The 25,067-nt window shown below is 36.7% G+C and overlaps 2 protein-coding genes across 2 annotated transcripts; both read left to right on the plus strand.

Moving 5' to 3' along the window:
- Positions 1 to 6,755: 6,755 nt before the first annotated feature.
- LOC110803301 (eukaryotic translation initiation factor 5A-4) lies at positions 6,756 to 9,303 on the plus strand. Its single transcript, XM_022008805.2, has 5 exons — positions 6,756 to 6,994; positions 8,300 to 8,422; positions 8,517 to 8,573; positions 8,660 to 8,734; positions 8,979 to 9,303. Exons 1-5 carry the CDS (start codon positions 6,872 to 6,874, stop codon positions 9,078 to 9,080), a joined length of 480 nt encoding a protein of 159 aa, XP_021864497.1. The 5' UTR covers positions 6,756 to 6,871; the 3' UTR covers positions 9,081 to 9,303.
- A 1,712-nt stretch (positions 9,304 to 11,015) lies between these two features.
- LOC110803317 (mitotic checkpoint protein BUB3.3) lies at positions 11,016 to 21,969 on the plus strand. The gene is made up of 9 exons (XM_022008820.2): positions 11,016 to 11,373; positions 11,460 to 11,590; positions 13,070 to 13,152; positions 19,148 to 19,399; positions 19,596 to 19,656; positions 20,481 to 20,561; positions 20,646 to 20,727; positions 20,919 to 21,019; positions 21,668 to 21,969. The coding sequence occupies exons 1-9, from the start codon at positions 11,269 to 11,271 to the stop codon at positions 21,750 to 21,752; spliced, it is 981 nt and encodes a 326-aa protein (XP_021864512.1). The 5' UTR covers positions 11,016 to 11,268; the 3' UTR covers positions 21,753 to 21,969.
- The last annotated feature ends 3,098 nt before the right edge of the window (positions 21,970 to 25,067 follow it).

The following is a 25,067-nucleotide window of genomic DNA, read 5'->3' on the forward strand; positions in this document are numbered from 1 at the left end:
CTCCGAATACATCAATTCTAATCGCCTTTTCTGCTTTAACAACATGTGGACGCTTGATCAAGACTCTCATGAAATTGTTAAAAAAGAATGGAAAATCCGGCGAGAAGGCTCTCGTTTTTACAGGATCCGATCTAAACTTTATGATATTAAGCTTCGCCTTCGGGAATGGGCAAAAACAAAATATGGAAATAATATTACTAAGTTACAAAAAAATAGCGACAAAATCACGGATTTGCAAACAAAATTAATAATACAACCTTTCAATAATATCCTTTAGGATCACCTTCTTCGAATGATTAAACAAAGAGAAAAATTACTTGCTTTCGGTCAATCCGCCTGGAAAAATTTTAGTAAAAAACAATGGCCGGCTTACCCAAGGTGATCGAAACTCCCGTTTCTTTCACCAAAAAATCAAATCCCAGGCGGCCAGGAACACGATTTATCGTCTACAAAACGATTTAGGACAATGGGAATCCGATCCCATCACGGTCCAAGATATTCTACTTAAATCCTTCAAACATCGGTTCGTATCCACATCAGATCCTAATAGACAACTTGATCTCTCCTTTCTACCACAATGGATTTCTCAGGAACAACAAAACGATCTCATTCAACCCTACTCTGATGACGAAATTAAAGAAGCCTTCTTCTCAATGGATCCTCTCAAATCTCCGGGATCGGATGGGTTTGGTCCGCAGTTTTTTAAAGCTTACTGGCCAATAATTGCTCCAGAAGTTACTACTGCAATCAAAGGATTTTTCTACCATGCCAAACTCCCCAAAGCCCTGAATCACACCATAATTGCTCTTATTCCCAAAAACGATAACCCAGAAAATCCCAACATTTCCGACCCATCAGCCTATGTAATACCATCTATAAAGCAATATCGAAATTATTAGTCAACCGACTAAGACCTATTCTCCAACATCACATAAGCCCCTATCAGAATGCCTTTACGGCCGAACGTTCTATCCACGATAATTTACTGATAGCACAAGAAATTTTAAATACCTTCCAAAAATCCACTTCAAAGGTTGGATGGTGTGCGCTTAAACTCGATATGGAAAAAGCTTATGATAGAATCGAATGGGACTTCCTTTGGGCCACTCTTTCCTCACTTGGGTTCCCGGACCAGTGGATTGCCTGGATTAAAGCTTGTGTCACAACAGTCTCTTACTCTCTTAAAATCAACGGCTCTACAACGCATCACTTCTTACCTTTAAGAGGTATCCGCCAAGGAGACCCTCTCTCCCCGTATCTCTTTCTTATCTGTATGGAAGTTTTCATTTTTATGCTTTCCCAAAGTAGCACACTTCCAAACTCAGGAATTGGAATTCGTATTGCCCCTCTTACTCCGAAAATTCCCTGCCTCCTGTTTGCTGACGACAGTCTTCTGTTTGTTAAAGCTACTTCAACAGCTACAAATCAATTAAAATCTGTGATAAATTCCTTCTGCAACTTATCAGGTCAACTAGTTAATTTTCATAAATCGGCGATCATCTTCTCAAAAAAAATAGAACACTCCCGTAGAGATTTACTTGCTGGGAATTTCTCTATGACTAAATCTGCCTCACTCGGAAGATATCTGGGTGCCCACTTTTCTTCCTTTAAACCTACCAAGTCAGACTATAATGCGATAATCCAGAAAAATATCTCTCGAATCAACCATTGGCATGCTAATTTCCTTTCTAAAGCGGGTAGGTCTATCCTCATTCAAAGTAATCTTGAAGCACTATCGGCTTACGTCTGCTCCTCCTTCTTATTACCTCAAAAAACATGCTCGAATTTGGACTCTATCCATCGTAACTTCTTCTGGAAACAATCCGCATCCTCTAATCATACCCCGCTTATCTCATGGAACAAAATTTGCCAACCTAAAATTCTAGGGGGTTTAGGTCTCAGGAAAACAAGACCTCTTAACCAAGCCTTCCTTGCGAAGCTTGGCTGGAAAATCTTAATGAACGAAGGAAACCTATGGGTTTCGTTAATTAGGAAAAAAAATATCTCTCTAACTCAACCTTTTTTGAATGTATTCCTAAAACAAAAGACTCCTCTATCTGGCGTCATATCCTTTGCCAAAGAGAGATTCTGCGCAAAGGTATCCGTTGGAAAATCGGGAACGGCAAATCTATCAATTTCTGGCTTGACAACTGGGTTATCCAGGATAATCTCCTTAGTCACTTAAAATTGAATATTAATACAGTCAATTCGAATCTACGTGTTGCTGATTTCATTCTTCCTAACCACGAATGGGATAGTGATAAATTAAAATCTATAGTTCCTCCCTCCTTAGCAACGAAAATCAAAGGATTACCTATTCCAACTAGAGACCTTGAGGATTCTCCAATTTGGGGAGCTACTTCGACGGGAGAATTTTCCGTCAAATCCGCGACTTGGATAGCTCATGGGTTACATTCTTCACCCCATACATGGAACTATAACTGGATCTGGAGTTTAGACATTCCACCTAAAATAGCTATTTTTCTATGGCAAATTTGCCATAATAGCATTCCCGTAAGAAGTACGCTCCAGAAACGTAACATTCTGCCTTTTGATGTTTGTCCGCTTTGTGACACTTATATTGAAACTATGAATCATCTATTCATTCAATGCCCTTCCTCTAAACTCTTGTGGGATCTCCAATTAACTAAACACTGGCTGAATTATTTTATCACCTCCCACGACCTTCTTGATAATCTAACCCTTCTCAGGAAGTACCCCACTGCTTTATGTAAGTTCACCTTCCTAATTTGGTCTCTTTGGAAGGAAAGAAACGATTGTACCTTCAACAATGCATCCTTCAACCCATTCCGGGTTTTCTACAAGGCAAACTCTGCTTACCATGAATGGCAATCTCGTCTCCAACTTGACTATCATCAGCTTACGGGCACCCCTATCACCACCCTCATTTCCACTCCTCCGCCTCCTCCTTCCCCTCCAATCATGGTTCGCTGGTACCCCCCTCCACTCGGCACCTTCAAACTCAACTTCGACGGCTCCAGTAAATCTTCTTCAGCAGCAGCAGGAATCATCATCCGTAATAATGAAGGAATTTCGATTTCAGCATGTACTTTTGATCTTGGTCAAACTCAAGCGTTCATGGCTGAAGCCATCGCTCTCCACAAAGGTCTACAAGAAGCTAGGCGTCTACAGATCGATAATCTCCTCATCGAAGGTGATAATCTTCTTATCATTAATGCAGTTAAAGGGGTGTGGTCTACTCCTTGGAAGATCACTAACATTATTTCTGATATCAAACATCTCCTCAACCTCTTTACCACGTGGGATATCAAGCACATTTTCAGAGAAGCAAATTCGGCAGCAGATTGGATAGCAAATGTCGGTCACCTAATTGTTGGAAATATGTATATAGATCCTACTAATAGCCAGAAATTAGCTACTATTTTGTGTAATGATTACTCAGGAGTGACTCTCGTGCGGAGAGGCTCCTAAGTATATTCTCCTTACCTTTCAAAAATAAAAATAAAAAATACCACACCAATCTCAGTAACAATACTAATTAATAGGGTATCCATAAGAGTCACTTGCGTCTATATAAACACCAGTTATTTGAGACTTCCATAAGAGTCACTTGCGTCTATATAAACACCAGCCATTTGAGACTTACAGTTACTCTATTGTACATGTTCTTATGTTTCCCAACCAAATATAAATTTGAGTAGCTAACATAGTATTGTGTACTTGTAACATGTGGCTGGTCATGCCAAACACGTCTACCATGAATAAGAACATCTGAACGTTTAAAGTATATTTCTTGCATTTGTTCCTCACACATGCAGGTAAATTGTAATGAAGTCTATCAATGAAAATAAAAATATCATTCACCGATGCACCTGAAAATTTGTAACACGGAATATAAGAGCAACTCCAATGGTTACAAAATGGACTTGCTCTTTTAAACAAAAATTGTGAGCAGGTAGCCCATAATTGGTACAACAATGATATAAGCAGCTGTTAAAACCTTGTAGCTATTTTAGGCTACGTAGCTCAAAAAAATATAACTCAAATAAATAAATTATTTAAATTAAATATTATAGGGAGCTACAAAGTATTGTCCCCACCAATGTGATAATTTATAGTTTTAATCAATTGTAGTTAGAAATTTGATGTGACAAACTTAGCTACAACATCTTGTAGCCTAGGGATGTCAATGGGGCGGGGCGGATGCGGATGTAGGTCTTTCCATCCCCATTCCCGCCTAAAATTTCCATCCTCATCCTTGCCCCAGCACCCATTGCGGGTACAAAATTCATCCTCATCCCCGCCCCCAACGGGTACAAATTAAAATCCATTCCCGCCATACCACCCGCCTAAGTATTCATCCCTACCCCATATCCGTGCCAATACCCTCCTATTTTTCTTATTTAGCAAACATTATGGAAAAAAGCAACTTCCATTAAAAAAATTCAAACAGACAAACTTAAAAGTCTCGCCTTAATTCATAGTATCACATACTACAAATAAATCCAAACGCATAAAAAAAATTGTTCAACTTTTTATCTTCTTTAAAAATTTCAATTCACGTAGGAAGTCATACTTGGGTAGGATTGACGAGTATTAAGCGGGGCGGGTGGGAATTAGACGGGACGGACGGGGAAGGGACAGGTTCAACACAAAATCCACACCCGCCCCATCACCTATGGGGCGGATGCAGGACGGGTCTCCCATAAAATCCACCCACAAACATCCTGATTTTCCCCATTTACTTCGTAGTCAACACGTTAACTTTTCATAAACTATCCCAAAATTTCTTCCAACCTACTTTTTTTTCTTTTTCCTATAACCTATCTAGAATTTAGAAAAAAAAATTCGCCTTTCATCTTTGAACCGTATAAAAAAAGAATAATTACCTTCTTAGAAAAATGGAAAAAAAAAATGATGCCAAATTCGTTCTTATCTAATTATCTACAAACTAGTGACTAAAAGTCGAACTAGTGTACTACTCATTACTCCCTACATCAATTTTTTATTCTTCACGTATTTGTTTTGGATGTCATTTTTAAATCCTTATACGAAGTATTTGAAATATTTTCGTTTTATATCGTAATATAAAGGGACAATTATAATCCTAATATTCTGTTAAAATTTGTCCTAATTGATTATTTTAAATAAATCAAATTCATTTGCACTAAATCGCTAACACTTTAAATTATACTACGTATGAACGATCTTTGAACCTACTTCCTCCGTTCTTTTTTAAATGACAAAATTATTTAGGTACGTTTGCTGACGCACGATTTTAAACACTAATATCTTTAATTATGGATAAGAAACTTTTTTATTAGAATTGATATTTTAAAAATATTTAGCGAGATGAATCTAATAAGACCCCACACGATTATATTTTTTAATAAATATAAATTACAAAATGAAGTTAAATAAGCTTGTACGGATAGTGTTTATAACAATTCATGTAAATAAGAACAGAGAAAATATTAGTTATTCTGTAATTAAATCGTATGTAGAGCGATTTCCTTCAATATTGCTTGAAGATCCGTAAATTCCCAAAATACGTCACATTTGTAGTTATTTCCCACTCTACCGTCCACGCCAGCAAGAAAACCGGTTTAATTTTAATCGATCACCGCAAAACCGCCAACTCAAATAGCAGTTAGTACAGGTAAACCGCCATTTGAGATGGCGGTTTACACATAAAAGAACCGCCAATTGAGATTCATTTAAGTGTAAACTTCTACATAGTAATCTTAAAACGCGCGGTTTTGTGACATAAACCGCCAATTCAATTGGTCGTTTTGTTTAAATTTAAACCGACAATTGAAATGGTGGTTTAGAATTGAACTGGAAATAAAAAAATTACTTTTCTCTTTCAAATACTGACGTGGACGGTAGAGTGGGAAATAAGTTATAATATGGCGTATTTTGGAAATTAACGAATCTTTGAGTATTATTGATTGAAATCGATCTCATAGGTAGGGGTGCAAACGAGCCGAGCTTTACCCTGTTCATGTTCATGTTCATTTAACTTATGCGAGCTCGAGCCCGAGCCCGAGCTTTTAACCGAGCTCCAAAATCTGTTCAAGCTCGATTCGTTTGAAAGATTTTGTGTTCGCAAACTGTTCGTGAACGGCTCATTTATTAATCAAGCCGAGTTTATAAACGAGTTTTTTTCATGAACGAGCTTTCTTAAACGAGCTTTGGAGTATAACCACTTGAAAATCTAACAAATTATAATCATATCTAATAATAAAGATTAAAGTACATTACTTTATTTGATAAACAAACTAATAATTTAGAAATAGTCAAAGAGCACTAATTTAGCAATTAAAATTTTATTTCAAAATATTTTTATTCTATTATAGATTTCAAAAGTCAAAACCATGATTTTTATTTATATTTATATTTGAAAAACGTATATATGGTAAAATATGATACATAACATAACTAGACGAACTTGTTCACGAATATAAATGAACGAGTTGTTCATAAACTTAAATGAACGAGCATACCTATGTTCATGTTCAAGCTCGTTTGTTAAACGAGCTTCAAAAGTTGTTCAAGCTCGGCTCGTTTAATAAATGAACGAACATGAACGAGTTTTAAATGAGCCCGAACCCGAGTAGTTTATTGACCGGCTCGGCTCGGCTCAGCTCATTCCACCCCTACTCATATGTATGAAAGCATAAAATATTAAAAGGCCAAGAGAAATGGGTTATACATTGGCAGAATAACCGCACAGTGACTTAAAAAGCCCTATATAAAAAGCACACACAGTCTTCTGCTTACATTTCACGCGCACGTCGCCCACCTCTTACCTCTCTCTGTGCTTCTTCATCGATTAGGTTTTCCTCCATTTTTCTCTCTCCTCACATTTCTCCAAGTTTCCGTAGCTATGTCGGACGAAGAACACCACTTCGAATCCAAGGCTGATGCCGGAGCTTCTAAGACTTTCCCCCAGCAAGCTGGTACTATCCGCAAGAACGGTTACATTAACATCAAGAATCGTCCTTGCAAGGTTAATCCCCTCTTTCGTTTGTATTTTTTGGGTTTGATTTCTCTAATTTCTGTGGATTGTACTTGATGATGGTATCAGTATGAAATTGAATTATTTGACTGCGTTTTTAGCTCGAAATTAGGGTTTTTGTGATATTGTTTTGGATTATAGCGATTGATTGCAATTTGTATTGGTTTTGATTGATGGTTTATGGTTTAATAGTATTTGCATGAAATGAATCGTTTGGCTGCGTTTTTAGCTCGGATTTTAAGGTTTTAATCACATCGTTTTGCATTTATGACGATCGCTGTAAATCTTTTTCGTTGTTTTTTTTGATTGATTGCTTCTGTTTATCCACGAGTTTTGATGATGCCGTATATGAAGTTGCGTAAATTAGTTTTCATTTGTGGGTTGTTTAATTTTCCTGATGTGCTGGTTAAGTCTAGAAAACATTCACGAGAACACGTGAAATTGTTAATCTGTTGGACATGTGGGAGAAATAAAAGTGTGCAATAAATATGAAAATGTTATAATTGTAATTTTGTGAATTTATCTACTACTCCGTATTAGATTCCAGAGATGTACTTGTTTTGATTGAAAATTTGTACTCTAGACTAATTTCCCAGCTAAGTAGTTATTGCTGATTGAACAAAGTGCCTGTGATCTGCTTATCTATCAAGAGTGTCAGTTGTAGTATTCAGAATGCTGTGACTATGTCTATAGTTCAGCCGTTTTTCGGCTATCTTATGTGCATATGAATCAAGTATTTTCGAGGGTTTTTGAGCCCTTGATACTGTGTTTGTATACTGGACCTACTTGCACTTATAAGTAGTTTTTATACTGAGTATATCTGTTGCAATTTGTTATTGATATTCCCCTCTTTGTTCTGCAATTTTTTTTAAAGGTATTGTTGATTGTTAGAACAGGGTTTTTGTGCTTGGGATAGTTCAATTTCTACCAGAACAAATATAAGTAGTAGTGAAGTTATGAACTGTTATTCTGCATATGTTTTTATTTCTATATATGCCTATCAAACTGGCTTTGTCATGTTGTAGTTAATTTATGGAACAATGTTGAAGGAAAAGTTCTTCAGATTGTCTTGGTGGTTGCTAGTCAATTGTAGCTGAAGGGCTGAGCATTAACAGGTTGTCGATGTGTGTTAGTTTAGGTCATCAGGTTCTTGTGTTTCAGTCTCTTTTGTGATCTTATGTCAGCAATTCCAACTTTTTTCTAAAATGATGGGGAATTTGAATTGAAAGTTTATGACTGTAACTTGGAGTTGAATAAGTCAGGATGCTTAGTGACATGGATGTTTGGATATGGCAGGTTGTTGAAGTTTCTACTTCTAAGACTGGCAAGCACGGACATGCTAAATGTAACTTTGTCGGTATCGACATCTTCACTGGGAAGAAGCTTGAGGATATTGTTCCATCTTCTCACAATTGTGATGTATGGTCCTACTATAATCTCTTCTTTTCATGTCTTCTTTCTTCTTCTTTTGGTCCCTTCTCTGAACTTAATGAATTTTATCATTGGTTTGCAGGTTCCCCATGTCACCCGTACTGATTACCAGCTCCTTGACATTACTGAGGATGGTTTTGTAAGTATAATAGTATCCATTGTGGTGTTTGGTTTGATCCTTCAAAACTTTTGGTTGTCGATTGTCTAATCCAAATACTATTTCAGGTTAGCCTGCTGACTGATAATGGAGATACTAAGGATGACTTGAAGCTGCCAACTGATGAAGTTCTGAATAAACAGGTTAGTGCTTCAGTATTCTACTAGTTGCCTCAGTTTGGATTATCCCTAAGCTGAGTGAGTGAAAAGATGTTGAAGTGACGTGTTCATGTAAAATAGTTCTACCTGTACGGCTGTACATATGATATATTCTTCAGCTTCCATGGCAAACTACTTGCATGATATTTAATCTGATCAATGCATAATATTCTTTCATCTAAAAGTTCCATGGCATGATTAGTTACTAATATTTTGCTATGATTTATAGATCAAGGATGGATTTGCTGAGGGGAAAGACCTGATTGTGAGCGTGATGAGTGCCATGGGAGAAGAACAAATTAATGCCCTCAAGGACATCGGACCTAAGTAACTGCCTTGTGATCGGTTCAAGTATCCCGAGGCATTAGGGCATGAAATATATGTGATGTTAGCTTTGCTGTGATTTCATGTGTATTGATTTAATGCTGGAATATGACTTTTGTAATGGGGCCTCATGTTAGCTCTTTATGGTTTGACTCTTTATGTTTGATTATTTATCATCAACTTGAATGTTCTGTTTTCATTTTTAAAGCGTATTGGAATTTGATTCTTGATATGAAGTTGAATTTTGTACTCTATTAAATTGAGCTCATTGTTACTTATGATCAACGATTCAACGGGCTTGTTTTCTTTGGAAATCGAATGAAGTCAACCGAAAGTTGAACTTCCCTTAGATTCAAATGAGAATCATTGGAGGACTTTGGTAGACGTTTAAGGTGGATTGGGAATCATTGGAGAACTTCCCTTAGCTTTGTGATTGTTGGTGGCTATGGAGATCTTGAAGCTTGAAGGTATAATGGGGTAAACATGTGCACGATGATATGTTTTACAAGTTTAAAGCATAACTCTCTAAGTTGCTTGTGGCCATCAAAGGTGCAAACGAGCCGAGCCGAGTACTCCCATGTTGGCTTGTTTATGTTTATGTTCATTTAATTTAGGTGAGCTCGAATTTGAGCCCGAACTTTCAATCGAGCTCAAAAATCTGTTCAAACTCTTTTCTTTTGAGAGATTTTGTTTTCGTGAACGGTTCATAATTATCTTGTTAATTAATCGAGCCCATTTCATAAAAGAGCTTTTTTTTTCTTAAATGAGCTACAACAATATTTGTGCTTTAGATTTCTTTCAATGTAAATATCAATTTTTTTATAATTTACTAGTATGAAATTAAAATTGTTAATGGTCAAATTAGTGCACAAGTGACCACGCATAATAGAAAAGCGAGAAACATTATCGAACGGAGGGAATATATTTTTATTAATTTCTTTTATTTTTGTAACAAAAATGCCAAAAAAACAAACATAATATAAATCAAATTTCACTTCCCCCACTCTTATTTTCTAAGGAATATCTTTTATTTAAAAGATGTTCTAAACGACCTCTAAATAAGAGGGGGTTAAGAGTTAACCTAATTTTATTACGACAACTTTTGTGTAATACCGCTTACAGAAAATAGCACTTTGATTGTTTAATTAATTGGTTTCATTGCTTACCTAATCGGTTTCATTGCTCAACTAATTAGTTTCATTGTTTAACTAATTGATTTCAGTGCTTAACTAATTAGTTTCAATGCTTAACTAATTAATTTCAGTACTTGACTAATTAATTTCATTTTTAATACTGACATTTTATGTGTTGGTACTAGGGATGGCAGTGGGTAATGGACCCGACCCGGATCCGTGGATCCAGATCCGTTTTCAACGGATCTGGATCCTCAATTTTTGGACCCGACGGATCCGGGTAGGATATGGATCCTTGGTTTTAAAAACGGATCTGGATCGGGTCCTAAGTCATTACCCGGATCCAGATCCGTTTACCCGTTTTTATAAAAAAAATATATAAAAATATAAAAGTAAAGACTTAAGAGTATTATTGAAGTTTTTGAACTTTTAGTATTATTTATGTTGGATTTGTTAAATTTTATTTTAGTAAATGCTTGTATGGAAAAATAGCTTTGTTATTGAAGTTTTATTAAACTATGTTTTAAGGTTAAAATGAAAATTAGTTTCGTTTGATGAAAAAATAAGTTAGGATCCGTTTTGGATCCGTTTTGGACCCGGATCCGTAGGATCTGGATCTGGATCCTCAATTTAATTACCCAGCGGATCCGGGTAGGATCTGGATCCTTGCCTAAAAAACGGGTCTGGATCTGGATCTTAGAGGATCCGGTCCAGATCCTACCCGTTGCCATCCCTAGTTGGTACCGTAGACTGTTGTAATTGGATCACTTCGAATTAGACTTCGTCGGGTAGGAGTAGCTCTTAATTTTATTGATGCTCTTACGGAGTATGTGAAATCTTAAACTTTTTTTTTATATACAGCAATCAATTTGGAGCGGGAATTCAAAAACTCAAATTCTTCAATCCTCCAACAGTATAACTTTTTCTAGGGCAAAATACCCTTTCCTTCTATCCTTAATCCCACATTTCCAAATCCCCCCCAAATTTTAACAATTTGGGGAAGTAATTATTCACTTATTATTTCAAAATTCAAATCCCAATTTAGGCTTTTTTGGGGAGGAAATGAGTGGAAATTGTTTGAATTTCGGAAAACCCATAAAAGATGCAATCACTCGAGTTCGTTTCGCCCCAGAATCTAACAATCTTCTCATTTCCTCCTGGGATTCTGTAAGTACAAATCTTTGCTTCTAAAATTTATTTTTTCTTCAGGCTTCAGGCTTCTGATTTCTTTTTTCTTTTTTAAAAACAATTAGAGTGTCAGATTGGTGGATGTGGAAAGCAGTAAGCTTAGATTAGAAGCTCAAACGGAAGCTGCAGTTCTTGATTGCTGTTTTCAGAGTGAGTCTGTTGCTGTCTCCGCTGCTTCAGATGGTTCCATTTTCAGGTAGTATTTCTTTACCCCTATTTTATTGAAGTTTTTGAGCATCAGATTATGCAAGGGTTTCGTACTGAAATTGTATTTGTTCTTCAATTGTTTTCCAATTTTTTTGGGAAGCGAACTAGGATTAGTTAAAGTTTACCTAAACAGAAGGAAACCAAATTAAAATTTACCTAAACAGAAGGAAACCAAATGTTCAAGCTTTTCAAACTGTGAACATATTGTGGAAAAGAATAAATTAGAGAGTTTAAGGGGCCTCACAATTCCTCCTACGGGATCCTTCCTCTAGACCGGCAGGTCTGAGGGTTGTGTCAGGAGTGTATATTGGGAGGAACGGCAGGTCCTGTTTGTGTTATGTAGTTGGGATTCAGGAATTGGGAATCGACACAACTTATTTTGTTACATGTTATGGCATCCATCATCCATGCTTTGTATAATTGTATTACCTCGAAATTTTGAAGTATGCTTGGTTGCTTAAATATGGAAAATACTAGATTGGTAATCTTGGTTGACATTGCAACACTAATTCACTATTATATATTTTACACTGTACTACTGTAGTGTACACTTTTTCGAGCTAGAAAAATCTAAGAGACAATAAAGTAAGGATTTGGAACTAAATGAAGGCCATACTTGAGATGGAAGGAATGCATTGGATGTCTCTTACTTTGTGATGAGTGTAGTTTAGGCTTCTTTATGTTTTTGTTACATTTGGGGTGCATGGCTCAAATTAGATATGAGTACTAAATTTTCCTGAAGTATTAAGTGGGAAATTATATTGGCCTAGTTCCGTTCACCCTTATGGCCTTATGTATGGCGTTTATCTAATTATTTTCGGTTGGCTATAAAATAAAATTTTAATCTTTTGTATACCGCTTTAAGCCAACAGTTTTTTTTAATGTTATTAGATTTGAGCATAGCATGGTAAGCATAGATAAAAAATGCGGTATCGGTCACGGTCGCGGGATCGGTCGCGGAGTCTTGGTAACGGAAATGATGCGTTAGTCGCGGACCGTGTCGCGGTTGTCGCGTAGGAATTTGAAATTTAAAAAGAAGCCCCATGTCAGCCCCATTCACTACCTACCCTAGTCCCCTTCCCCTAAACCGTATACGTGACATAATTAAAATGAATTCCTTTGTCTACCTTCTCTCTCCTCTCTTGTTTTAGATTTGAAAATGGAGTTCTCTACTCTATTTCAATGGAGTTTCTCCATTTCTTTCCCTTTTCCCTTTCTTTTTGTCGAATACATGGGGAATTCGGCTGAAAACCGAGTAGATGTGAGGTTCATAACGTTTAATGCGGACAAAATTCGTTCGTATCGGTTGAACCGGTCGAGATCTCGCCGTTTTTAAAAACACCTTTACAACTCGGGATATCTCGTATCGCCAGCCTCCAAAACCTTGTTAACTCGGGCGGTACGAGTTAACTCGGGCTAGTTTTTACACCATGATGGTAAGTAATTTACTGCAGTCGAATTTTTTTAGGTACGACTTACATTCTGGAGTTTATGACATTATTGGAAAGCATGAAGATTCAGCAACTTGCATTGAGTATTCTTCTGATACAGGTGAGTAGTATTTAGAAGAGCAATTGATGTGTTTAACAATAGTTTGTGAGGCAATGATTGTGGTTCGTTTATGATAACCTTGGTGTTATGTGTTAGTCTGTTAGATTTTGCAACCAACAAGACGTAAGGGTTTATTAAACTTTTGAAAGCTATGTTGAAATAGAATAAACTAGTTAGCTCCCGTGCAATGCACGGGTCTATTAAATTTTTGAAAGCTGACAACCAAAAAGCTGGAAAATACTTTTGTAGTTTCCATATTTTTGTTCAAGTTTTCTAAAAACAAAAAACCAAAAACAATACCGAAGGGGGCCTATAGAATTTTATTTGCAATGCAACACAGAAATTGCACTTATATTCATTAAAACAATAAAAGAATATGGTCACTTCGTAATTTATCCACAATAAATATTTACAATCTTTATTATTTTGGAAAATTTGTAATTATTAATCCAACCTTTGCCCGGTTTTCTTTAATTAAGCCTACCTATGCGATATTTCTAAATAATCCAACCTTTATGACCCAACTACTATTATTAAGCCTGGATGACCGGTTACCTGCTACAAAGTCAAGGAAAATTTGTAATTATTAATCCAATCTTTGCCCGATTTTCTTTAATTAAGCCTACCTATGCTATATTTATAAATAATCCAACCTTTATGACCCAACTACTATTATTAAGCCTGGATGACCGGTTACCTGCTACAAAGTCAACGTTAAAAACGTTGACAACCTAAAGTTGGTTTCCCTCCTAAAATATTGGACACGTCATCATCACTTGACAGATAAACAAGGATTTCATTTTCTTTTCAAAGAACCCTTAACCCTTCTTTTCTCTGTACCGTGTTTCAATTCCTCTCTCCTCCATTACTGCTGCTTCAACCACAATTGTACTGGTTCATGACAGCATCAACGATTTTTTTGTGGAAATAGGTGACTTCATCCACGTGCATTCAAATTTCGTCTCAAAAATCGTACAATTGAAGGTGAACTTACGAACCTTAGCGTTTTTGTTCCTTTTTTGGTAAGTTTTGAATTTTGGGCTTCCTTGATGACCAGTTCGTAAAAACCCGAGCTGTTGCAATAATATAGTTTTTTTTTATGTTGTGGGGTGTTGGTTATTTTGGTCTTGTTGGAAAATTAGAAAGAAAATAAAAACCTTGAATTTGAAGAAGATCCAGATCCAACAGGCAATTGCTTTACCCCAGCCATAACAATTGCTGATTATTTTTGATGAACTTCGAATGGAGAGGTGTGAGGGATCGACAATGGTGGAGAAGAGGTAGAAGAGAATTAATGGGAAGGAGTGCAGAGATGAAGCAGAAAATCGCAGAGGAGAGAGGAACGAAAATTAAAATAGCAATTAAAGAAAATAAGGGGAAAAAAAAAAAAAATAAAAATAAAAATTATAATTGTTATATGCCACGTAAGGGTGAATACCGCCTATAGCAGGTTAGTAACTTGTTAGGCTTAATAATAGTAGTTGGGTCATAAAGGTTGGATTATTTAGAAATATCGCATAGGTAGGCTTAATTAAAGAAAATCGGGCAAAGGTTGGATTAATAATTACAAATTTTCCTATTATTTTCAAGAAGAATTTATTGTACAACTCGGCTTAAAAAAATTAATTAAAAAAAGCATGTGAAGTTTTGGAGGGAAAAAATAACTGTGCTTTAGTATAATATAGGGATGAAGGGTTAGTAAATCAATGTGCTATACTGCTATTTTCCATTTTATTCTAGAAAATTATTATCTTTCTCTGCATAGTGGAACATATTGGCTTTCTTTACTTTGTTATAATGCGGCAAAAGGTTGTTCCTTTTTTTTGGAGCTACAAGAAAGAACTACATCTGATGCAGTTCTAAGGCACACCTATATGCTGCAGTACAACAACCGCAGGAAAGGATATTCAATAAGTCAGCTGTTTTTAGCTGCGTTGCAGAACCACAGCAAATAGCCCATACTAACATGGCATGGCAATAGGCCATTTTCTGTGGCTCCTGAGAAAAAAGGTAGCAATTAGGAAAACAAATTTGAAATTTATTTACTCCCTCCGTTCTTGTTTATTAGTCCCTTGTGGAATATTGAACAATCCACTAAAATAACACCTTGCATGTGAATCTCTAAAGAATCTCACCCATGTGGGTAGGAGAGAGAAAAAAATCAAGAAAATATAGGTAGGTGGAGTGTTTAGTGTTATTAAATTAGAAAATAAAGGGACCACTTGTATATTTAATTGGGATGAAAAGGGAATTTTATTTGTAATATAAGGGTAAAAGAGGAATAATTGTTGAACAAATAAGGAAAGATTCTAAAAGGGACTAATAAAAAAAACATCCTAATACGGAAAGGGGACTAATAAACAAGAACGGAGGGAGTATTTGTTTATTTCGTGTTGATAAGCTTGTTGATGAGAAATTAGCTAGAATATCATAATCCATATTAAACCAGTGATGCTAGCTTAGTTTAAAAAAGCGCGCCCAAGGCGCGCCTAGGCGCAAGGCTCACCTAGGCTCAGCGTTCGGCGCCTTGAGCTCTCCGGGCTCACTGATGTCAACCAGGCGCACGCCTTCGTGCGCCTTTGTGCGCCTTAGGTAAGGCGCAAGGCGCAGCGCCTTGTGCGCCTTCGGTCTTCAGGCGCGGTAGGATGACGTGGATCTTTTATTTACACTTTCTTTTCTTTTTTAATGATATAAACACACTCCATGTGACCTATCAACGGTCATATCTCTACAACCTTAGCTTTTTGGGTAGAGGAAGTAGCATAACATGAGTTAATTTTCATATTTCCAGCTTGTAATTACCATGGAAGGTTCTAATTCTAGCACTCCATCGACGGGATCACGCAATGCTTATGAACCGGCAAGAAAATATGGCACTCCAATAGAAATATGTTGTTTTGAGTATAAATTGTGTTAATTTTTTTCTATACCGAACTTTAAGGTTTATTAGAAAATTATGTGCGCCTTGTATCCAAAAGGCGCGCGTCTGAGCCTTGCGCCTTGCGCCTTGCGCCTAGGCTCCATGACCTTTGTGCGCCTTAGTGCGCCTTTTTAAACTAAGGATGCTAGACTTAGACAAATTAATCTCACATCCTAAAACCTACTCATACTCGAAAAGACAGTGGTTCTACGTAACTGGAGTTACTGAATCAAATAGCAATTGTGTTGATCAGAGGGGGAAATTTGCAGATTACTTATATACATATAATTCCGCAGTAAAGCGAGCAGCTGAAGAAACAGTAAGCTCTCTGTAAAATCCAAAATTATTCCTTATCAACATCCTTGCTTCACTAACCAGTGTATTTAAAGGCATGCCTCGCACCTGGTGATAGTGTTGAACTGCCTTTGTTTGCCTAGCTGAAGCTATTTCAAAGAGGTACAGTGAGGGATACATCAATCATTTATAATTTTAAATTTTCTATTAAGTGTTCTTCACTTCAGTGAGGAGCGCCTTGAGCGCAGCAGGACCCCTGTCGCCTTAGCGCGCATTGATCTCTTTCATACGTGGAATGGATTGCGTATCAATTTGGTTTGCACTGCCAATTAATTTATGGCTCCTCAATTATTGCCGATGAGCTATCGATCTTATAACCAACTTTCACCCATACCCTTCAGCTCCTTCCCTAAAGCGCGTGACAATATTTCCCCCTTCCTTTTCTAGTCTTGACAGAACACCCCGGTACGCAGTTGCATGTGAGATTTTTACACCCCAGACAGAGGTGGAAATCGGCAAATCGCACACCCCCCAACCTATATACAAATAGCTAAAACAACTTAGTTCCTTGATCATATGTATTCGGTGGGCGAGTATTTTTAAGATTTCAACACTTAGAAGGGACATGATAACTATAGGTGTAGTCTTCTTGGTATTAATTACAGTACGACGAGGCACAAACGCACAAAAGTCTGCCAAGTTAATGAAAAATGAAAATTCATGGAGTAAATTTTCCTCCTAGTCTGCACCAAGCACACTTTGCAGGCTGCAACTCTGATAATGGGATGATTAGAGGCAGCACTGAATTCACTTCATCTAAGGATATATTTTTTTTAAAGAAAAAGATTCTTTAGTCCCTTTACACATTAATGCTTTAACCTTCCCACAACACACCTCTCGTTTAATAGTACTTAGAAGTGCTGATATGTAACACAGAGTAGTAAGAAGGCTAATGAGAAGACTATAAATTGAAATGGATGTTTCATACTCTAAGTCAATAGAGGCTGTAAATTGGAATCCAAGTCTTAGGAAAGAAGCTATGTCCGCTCTGGCTAATAGATCGGCACAATGGAGTAAACTGAATAGTCCCCAAGTCAACATATGACCCGATTCATCAGTAAAGTGTCACACATATTTTAACTTGTATAATTCTAATGGAATCATAAGCGGGCAGTGAATGTCCAGAAAATATCCAAGTAATCATACACTTAACTACTAGTATCCCGGCCTAGACTCTCTATTTGGTTTTTGTAAAGTGAAACCCATAGTAAATAGAAGTATACATAAGTCAAGATAGCATTTTGACCAATGTACAGCTGTGAACAGATGTAAGCAAATGCTGGGAGAGAACAGATTTTGAAAGCAAAGATATTCAACTAAAAATGTGCTCCAAAAATCGAATAATTTTCCAACATTTCAATTCAAGGAATGTTGAGCACAACACAGTTTCATTTCTTTAGCTAGGAGAGGAACAGATTTTGAAAGGAAAGATATTCATTTATAAATGTGCTCCAAAAATCAATTAGTTTTCCAACATTTCAATTCAAGGAATGTAGAGAACAACACAGTTTTTAATTTCATGGAACAAGACAAAGAAGAAAGTTTGCACCAATCTATTTACAGGTTTGTTCTTTGCGCACAACAATGTGATACAAACATCTCATTAACCCATATGCTAGTTTTTTCTTTTTGGTTTGTCACAATGTGCGCATAAAAGGCCAGGTGAATATGCAATTGTCCCAAAAACTGAGTAAAATGATCATAAGTAAAGAGAAACGAGCATTAAAGGCCAACAACACTTTCCCTTAATATTCACACAGAACCCCTGCAATTGACCGTGGATTCTCCATCTCTTTTGCCTTATTACAACTGGATGGTTGTCCAAAATCCTGTTTAACCACAAAAGAAATGTAAGAAGAAAGAAGCACCTAATGTAAAGAAATGAGTGGGCCAATTGACCTCCAGTATTTAGTATTTTCATGTTAACTTGATATATATTATCAATCATCTTCAAACTTTTTGCTGCCTCACCATCAAGTTTTACATGGCAGCTCGCCTAACATGTTTGTTCCTTTCTCATCTTAAGCTGATTGACCAATAGAAATGTCAGACTTGGGGAAACACAAATAGTTTACATGGAAAATAGAAATAGAGCTTTTATTTCATCAGAATTTTTTGCTAATTGCTCATTTTTGCTTGTGCAAAGTTAGATGATTACGAAAACTTGGTGGCATTTTTGAGGTATTCCTATTTAATTCAGTGAGAGCTGCTTTAGAGATTACTCTCTCTGTCCTTTATTGTTTGCCTCAATCCCCTTCTTTCACTTTTCTAAGCCTTGTATCGGGATGGTAGTTAGTTACTTAGTTTTGTCCTTTAGTATGTGGGCTAGGAAATAAAGTAGAGAAATTGTTGGGACCTTGTTAACAAATAAGGAAATGGGGAAATCTTTCGGGGACAAACTAAATAGGAAAGCAGGGAAATATCTTAGATTATGAGTTCAACTATATCTTAAGGACCATCTGGGAAGCATGAAGTTCTTGGTGAAGGCAAGTTATAATATAAAAGTTGTAGTAAATACGTAGTTTTTCTTCTTCACGAAAGAATCTAAGGGGTATGAATTTTTGGTTGGGATACTGAAAAATCAGTCAGTCTTATAGTCATGAAAATGCTTGAGATATTTGCCTCCGAAATTGTTGAGGCATTGAGCCTTGTCATTGCTAAAATATTTCTTTTTCTGATTCCTAATATGATCTCTTAAATATTAGTTTCTAATTTCTATAGGGAAAGTGATAACAGCTGGTTGGGATAGAAATGTGTTATCATGGGACTCACGCTCAGCAAAAGCTTCACATGCGTTGGTTGGCTTCAATTCACTTGTGGAGTCTATTTCACTCCGCGGCGTTGAATTGTTGGTGGCCATTGGATCCTCAGTATGTAAATATGACTTGAGGAAAATGAATGAAGCAATCCAAGCAGAGGGTTCATCAATGGATGCATGGATAAGATGTGTGAGCTCCATGGCATGCGAGAAAGGTACTTTTTTGTTGTTCGAGAGTATATTTGTTTTGGTCATAAGATCCTCGATCTTCTCTGTTTTTGACGACCCTTGGTTTGATGGAGGACAAAAGTTACCTTGTGTAGAATTCAATCAAATTGCTTTCTGTCATTTAAATTCTCTCTTTTGATGAAACTTACTTGTTCACTCTCTAAACCCTTCTTTTGCATTTAGGCTTTGCTACTGGTTTGCTCGATGGTCGCGTGACGCTGCAATCAAAGTCATGTGATACGGGGTAACTTACTTGTGTAGTTGTGTATAAAGCTAAAAGCTAAAGTGCATGACTGTTTGCTAAAACATGCAAAATAGGGAGTTATTCTCCTTGTTTCTCTACACACGATCTCTTCTTTGATTATGACTTGCCATCGTAGACTGGTCAAGCATTTTAACCAGCTGCGGCTCTGCATTGATGCTAGAAACGTTAAATGTTAATCTACGCCAAACATATATAAGATAAGGGTAGATCTGTTGCTGCTGAAAATGCCTAATCAGTCTTTGAATGTTTATTAGTTGAAGCATCCCTATATTCCCTATCCACCTGATTAAACATAGATACTGTAATGTGAAGTTGGATTACATAGGTCAGTTCCTTGAATATAGTGAGAGTAGCTGTGGAAACTTTTGTGCCAGTTTCTTCTACCTTCTACAAAAGTTTTCATTGTCAAGTTTTCTTTTACTGTTGACTGTTGAGGAATCCAAGAGACCTGGATATCATGATGCATCTTTGATATCACCGACATGAGGAAAGAAAGAATGTTTTCATCTTTATGATATTAAACAAAAGGCCTAATTGTAAGCTATAGGTCCCTTTTCGCAATGTCATCTAGAAACAAAAATAACTTTACTCGAGTCCAAATTTTGTTCAATAGACTGCATATATGCTAACATTTATTTGATCACCATTCATGCGGTTCTGTTCTTCTCTGATAACTCTTACTCGATCTCTCATTAGTTGCTGAGAATCATGTCTTGGCTGCCTTTTGCTTGTAACCTTTTCAAGTTGCTGAAATTGTTTTAGAAAATGAAAAGTAATCTTGTTATGCTGTGAAACCTTCGCAGGTATACATTTCGCTGTGATCCAAAGTCAAAGAAAGGAAAGTATCATCTTGTAACAGTGAATGATATCGCCTTCAATCAATTGTATGTATTCTTCCAGTGATGCTTAGGGTTTCTGATGCTTTACTATTGTCGAAGTGCTTCAAAAATAATAAGGTGACTTGACAGTCTCCCAGGTGTTTTTGTCACTGGTGATTATGCCGGTCATGTTATTGCATGGGATGGTTCAAGCAGGAAGAGATTGTTGGAGGTATCTCTTTTATTTTCCCCTGAAAATTTAGGTCCTTACATCTTGTCATTTCAAACTAAAGTTCTGCAAGTTTTTTATATCAGATAATGGAGAGTTTGATACTGCAATCGCATATGGATGTGCTTGTCTCCTGATAAATTCATGGTGACTTCAATGAATCCTAATCTGAGCATTTTTCTTTATATTTGCAGCTTCCAAGATATCCAAATAGCGTGGCTTCATTATCATATAACCATACAGGGGAGCTTTTGGCAGTTGCTTCAAGTTATACATACCAAGAAGCTAATGAAATGTAAGGATGCCCCTCTCTTTCCTTGAATGCCTTTCCTCGAGTCTGCTAGCTTATCTCTCTTTAAGATTTCAGTAGCAATGTTGTACAAAAAATTGTATAAAGAAAAGCGAGGGTAGAATCTTGAACTGGTGCAAGTGGCTGATACGTGTTGGTTGCTGGAGCTGCCATTTTTGTATAATGCCTTAAAGTTCTCCATCGCAAATTTTATCTTAAATCTTAGGATTGGCACTAAGGGCTGAGAATAAGTGGATGTGTTGAAATGGCGAAATGGCTGGAGTGAGTAAGTGGATGTGTTGAAACGGCTAGAGTGAGTAAGTGGATGTGTTGAAACGGCTAGAGAGAGTAAGTGGATGTGTTGCTAGTCGGAGAGAGAAATGAGAAAATTATGTCTAAAAGGGGGAGTGACGGTGAAGATGAAACTGGAACGGGGGGAGTGATTCCTATAATAATTGTGGAAGTGACTTTTCAATGCTTTTTTTGTTGCACCTAATTTTCATCATTATAGATGATGTTCTTCTATTGTGTTTTTCTTATTTTGCTTAAAATCTCTTACATTGTTTGTTTGTATATTCCACTTATGACTAAATGACAAATTTCACAAGTTTTTAGTTGTGGAGCCTTCTAAAGTGAATGCTTTACTTTTAACAGAGAAGACCAACCTCAAATATTCATACAAGAATTGGGTGAAAGTAAGTTGAAATCTGCCGCGGCTGGAAGTTCTTCTCGAAGATAGTGATGGTTTTTCAAATGTCAATGTAGATTAAAAAAAAATAATAATTAAGTACGTCATTGGAGATTCTCATTTAGAATGGAACTCACCCTCATTTTTGCACCTGTGGTATGTTGTATAATTAAAGCCACTTTGTATGTTGTAAAATGATTTCAGTGTTTGATTTGCATTCAAATCGTAACACTTATAAAGTCATGAACTTAGTTTATTATTCCTGTAACATCTAGATTACGATAATGCCCTACATTCTACTGTGATTTACGCTTCGGCCTTTACTCTGCCACGTTCTCCTTATGTTTGCCATCGGTTGTCCCAAAATCTCCCTTTCTCTGGTTTTTTAGCTCTTCCTCTCCTTTCCTCTTCTCTCTCGTTTGCCATGGCTACCTTTCTCTTCTTCGATCTTACCTTTCTCTTCTCCGATCTTTGATCATCGTTGTTCCATATCCTTAGCAAGTTGTTCCGATAATACATTGGATGCTTCTAAAGCAAAATCCACTTGAAGAAAATAGGTTTAAGTGCGCAAGGCCAAAAGTACCTCAAAGTGATTATTCGATTGTAGATGCCTACATTTGGTCTCCGGCTAGAAGCGATAAGTTCGATAATGAAACAAAACATCCACTTGGCAAAACGCATTCCTGATCGACGACATTCTAAGACTGACTGACTAATTACCCAAACCCAAAGTTTCTATTTATGGTAACTGCTACTTATAGTAGCTGCCATCTAAGGGCGTGTTCGGCGGTAGCGTTTGTGGTAGCGGGTAGCGTTTTGACCTAGTCAAGACGCTACTTGTAAAATTTGTAAGTGTTTGGTAAAGTAGCGATTTAGGTAGCGGTTAGCGATTGAGGTAGCGGTTGGGTAGCTTTTGTCAAACGTTAAAATTAGTAGCGTTTAAGGTAGCGGGTAGCGTTTGACAAATTTATAATAAAGTTTTGAATAATATTCTTGCTTTTATTTTTATTTTTATAATATCAACCGCTACTTTTACCGAACACTCATATTAGTTACCGCTACTTTGTCAGCTAACCGTTACCCGCTACTATTCACCGCTACTCGCTACTTTAACCGCTACCCGCTACTCAACCGCTACCCGCTACCCGCTACCGCTAATTTTGCCGAACAGGGCCTAAGTATCTGCTACAAGTAGCAAGCCGTCCAAGATAGATTTGTTCAAAAGAATTCTAATTGCATTCCAATCAAAGTTCTAAAGCATATAGGAATTTTAATTGCACTCCGATTAATTTCCTAGATAAGATTGAAAAGCATTAAGGATTCTAGTCGCATTCTGATTAAATTCCTAGAGTACTAAATAATAGAAAAAAAGGATTTAAAATCCAGCTCTAGTTCAATAAACTAAAAATAAGGATTAAAAGAGTTCTAATGCAGCATGAAACCTAGATGAACTCCGAATAAAGAAATAAAAAGAGAATAAACGCATGAAAACAGATTTGTGCGCAAGAAATCTCTTGCGCACAGGGCCAGCGCAACTTATCACTCGCGCTAGCACTCATGCGCAACAATGTTCCCACGCATCTGTCCTATTTCAACTCAAACACCAATCCTTGGGTAAATCTGGCGCCAACACCTGGGCGTGAGACATTTCTCAGGCCCAGGTGTCACGCACCTGAAATGTTTTGCGCCCAGATGCTTTTCAACGCACCTCAAATGCTAACAATTCCTATCTTCGACGTCACTTATTTCTTATAAATAGAGGCCCGTAAAAGGCACCAAATTATAATCTCACACTATACCCAAGCTACAAGCCTAAGCCTAAAAGTTCTCTATACGTTCTTACTATCATCCCATACACTCGGTATTCTACGAGTTCCGTCGTATTAACTCTTGTTAAGCGGAACTCTGCCCGTATAAACACTCAAAAATAAGCCTGGATCCTATCCAAGAGTCCATTCAAGTCGAGGAATGTTCGTTGAACAAAAGGAAAGCTAGTAAAGCCAAGTGGTTAGCTTTCTGAGAACCGCATTATAGCCAAAAACTATATTGTAACGCGCCATAATCTGATTTATTGCTTTAATCACCACTATAAATCAGTCTGAACATAATCTGATTATTTATCACGCCTATTAAGATATTCCTTGGACAATCCAGATTTATTGTTAGGTACCTTATATCAATCTAAATCACCTTTTGACGATTGTTAGTTAATACTTGTGCATTAAAAGCAATCCAGATTAGTAATGTAGTCTAACGCATGTCCCGTCTTCGTTACATTGATATTGTAAAGACCACTTCATGGACTAATGCGTGGCATTCCCCTTATTTATGTTGAGCGAATCCCACACCAGGAATCACAAGGGAACCTAAGGCTGTTGTGGTCAAATACGTTGAGCCTGGGTCTCATAAGCTTGTACTCACGTATCACAATAACCGGGCTTTGTCAGTTTTGTAAAACTGAATGACGACTCCATAAACTAGTAAAAAGAGGCTAATTTCCCGCAGTTAGTCCGATTTTACTTGATATTGCTTGCCACACATCCGTGAGGGAAGAAGTAAGGAAAGGCCCTAAACCCGTCTTTTCTGACCCCCCTCACATTGACATGTGATGATTTTCTTCTATTTTTAGCTTATTTTTTCCTCTCAATTTGCTCTATGTGATGGCTATTTCTAGGGTTTTAATCCTCGTTGTTTTTCTTGATGCTTCCTCCACTTGATTATTACTTTTTTGTTAATAAATTCTGAATTTGGATGCCTTGTTGTGAATCATTGTAGTAGTAGTTGCCGGATCATCTCCATCTTTTCTTCCAGGTCTTCTCAGACAGTGATCGGTCGTTGATGGTAAATTTTCTTGTTTTGGATCTCTATCAATGAATTAATTCTATATATGTGGGTTTAATTTTATAATTTCATTTTTATAATTATTTTGATGTAGCAATTTGAGATGGAGATAATTGCGAAGGAGTTGAGGCTTGATGAAGGGCGTCAAAACTGTGTTTTGGGGGTTTTACAGGGAAGAGGTTAAGTGAATTTATGTTTGCAAAGTTTGATTTGGTAGTGTTTGTGGCTCCTGCTGTAATACCTCGTATTTTTCTGTATTTATAAATATATTTTATTATATTTACAAAGTATTTTTATGATTTTTTAGAATTTAAATCGCATTTAAATATTATTTAAATGTATTTTTAATTAATTAGAATATTTATTATTTTAATTAATTACCAAACAAATTTATTATTTCATTGGGAATTTAATTGGGTTTCAAAAGTAAAACGATTTTAAATGAATCTAGCCCAATTCAATTCCAAGTTCAAGTCCAAACAAATTAAAGCAAGCCCATCTTATGTTTTATGAAACCCGTAAGGG

This window comes from Spinacia oleracea, chromosome 6, assembly GCF_020520425.1.
Source record: "Spinacia oleracea cultivar Varoflay chromosome 6, BTI_SOV_V1, whole genome shotgun sequence".
Classification (NCBI taxonomy): domain Eukaryota; kingdom Viridiplantae; phylum Streptophyta; class Magnoliopsida; order Caryophyllales; family Amaranthaceae; genus Spinacia; species Spinacia oleracea.

Excerpts from the sequence above, each read along its gene's own strand:
- LOC110803301 (XM_022008805.2), top strand. The coding sequence starts at position 6,872 with ATGTCGGACGAAGAACACCACTTCGAATCCAAGGCTGATGCCGGAGCT. Across the intron at positions 6,995-8,299 it reads TCAAGAATCGTCCTTGCAAG|GTTGTTGAAGTTTCTACTTC; the intron begins GTTAATCCCCTC and ends TGGATATGGCAG. Across the intron at positions 8,574-8,659 it reads ACATTACTGAGGATGGTTTT|GTTAGCCTGCTGACTGATAA; the intron begins GTAAGTATAATA and ends ATACTATTTCAG.
- LOC110803317 (XM_022008820.2), top strand. The coding sequence starts at position 11,269 with ATGAGTGGAAATTGTTTGAATTTCGGAAAACCCATAAAAGATGCAATC. Across the intron at positions 11,374-11,459 it reads TCATTTCCTCCTGGGATTCT|AGTGTCAGATTGGTGGATGT; the intron begins GTAAGTACAAAT and ends AAAAACAATTAG. Across the intron at positions 13,153-19,147 it reads TGAGTATTCTTCTGATACAG|GGAAAGTGATAACAGCTGGT; the intron begins GTGAGTAGTATT and ends TAATTTCTATAG.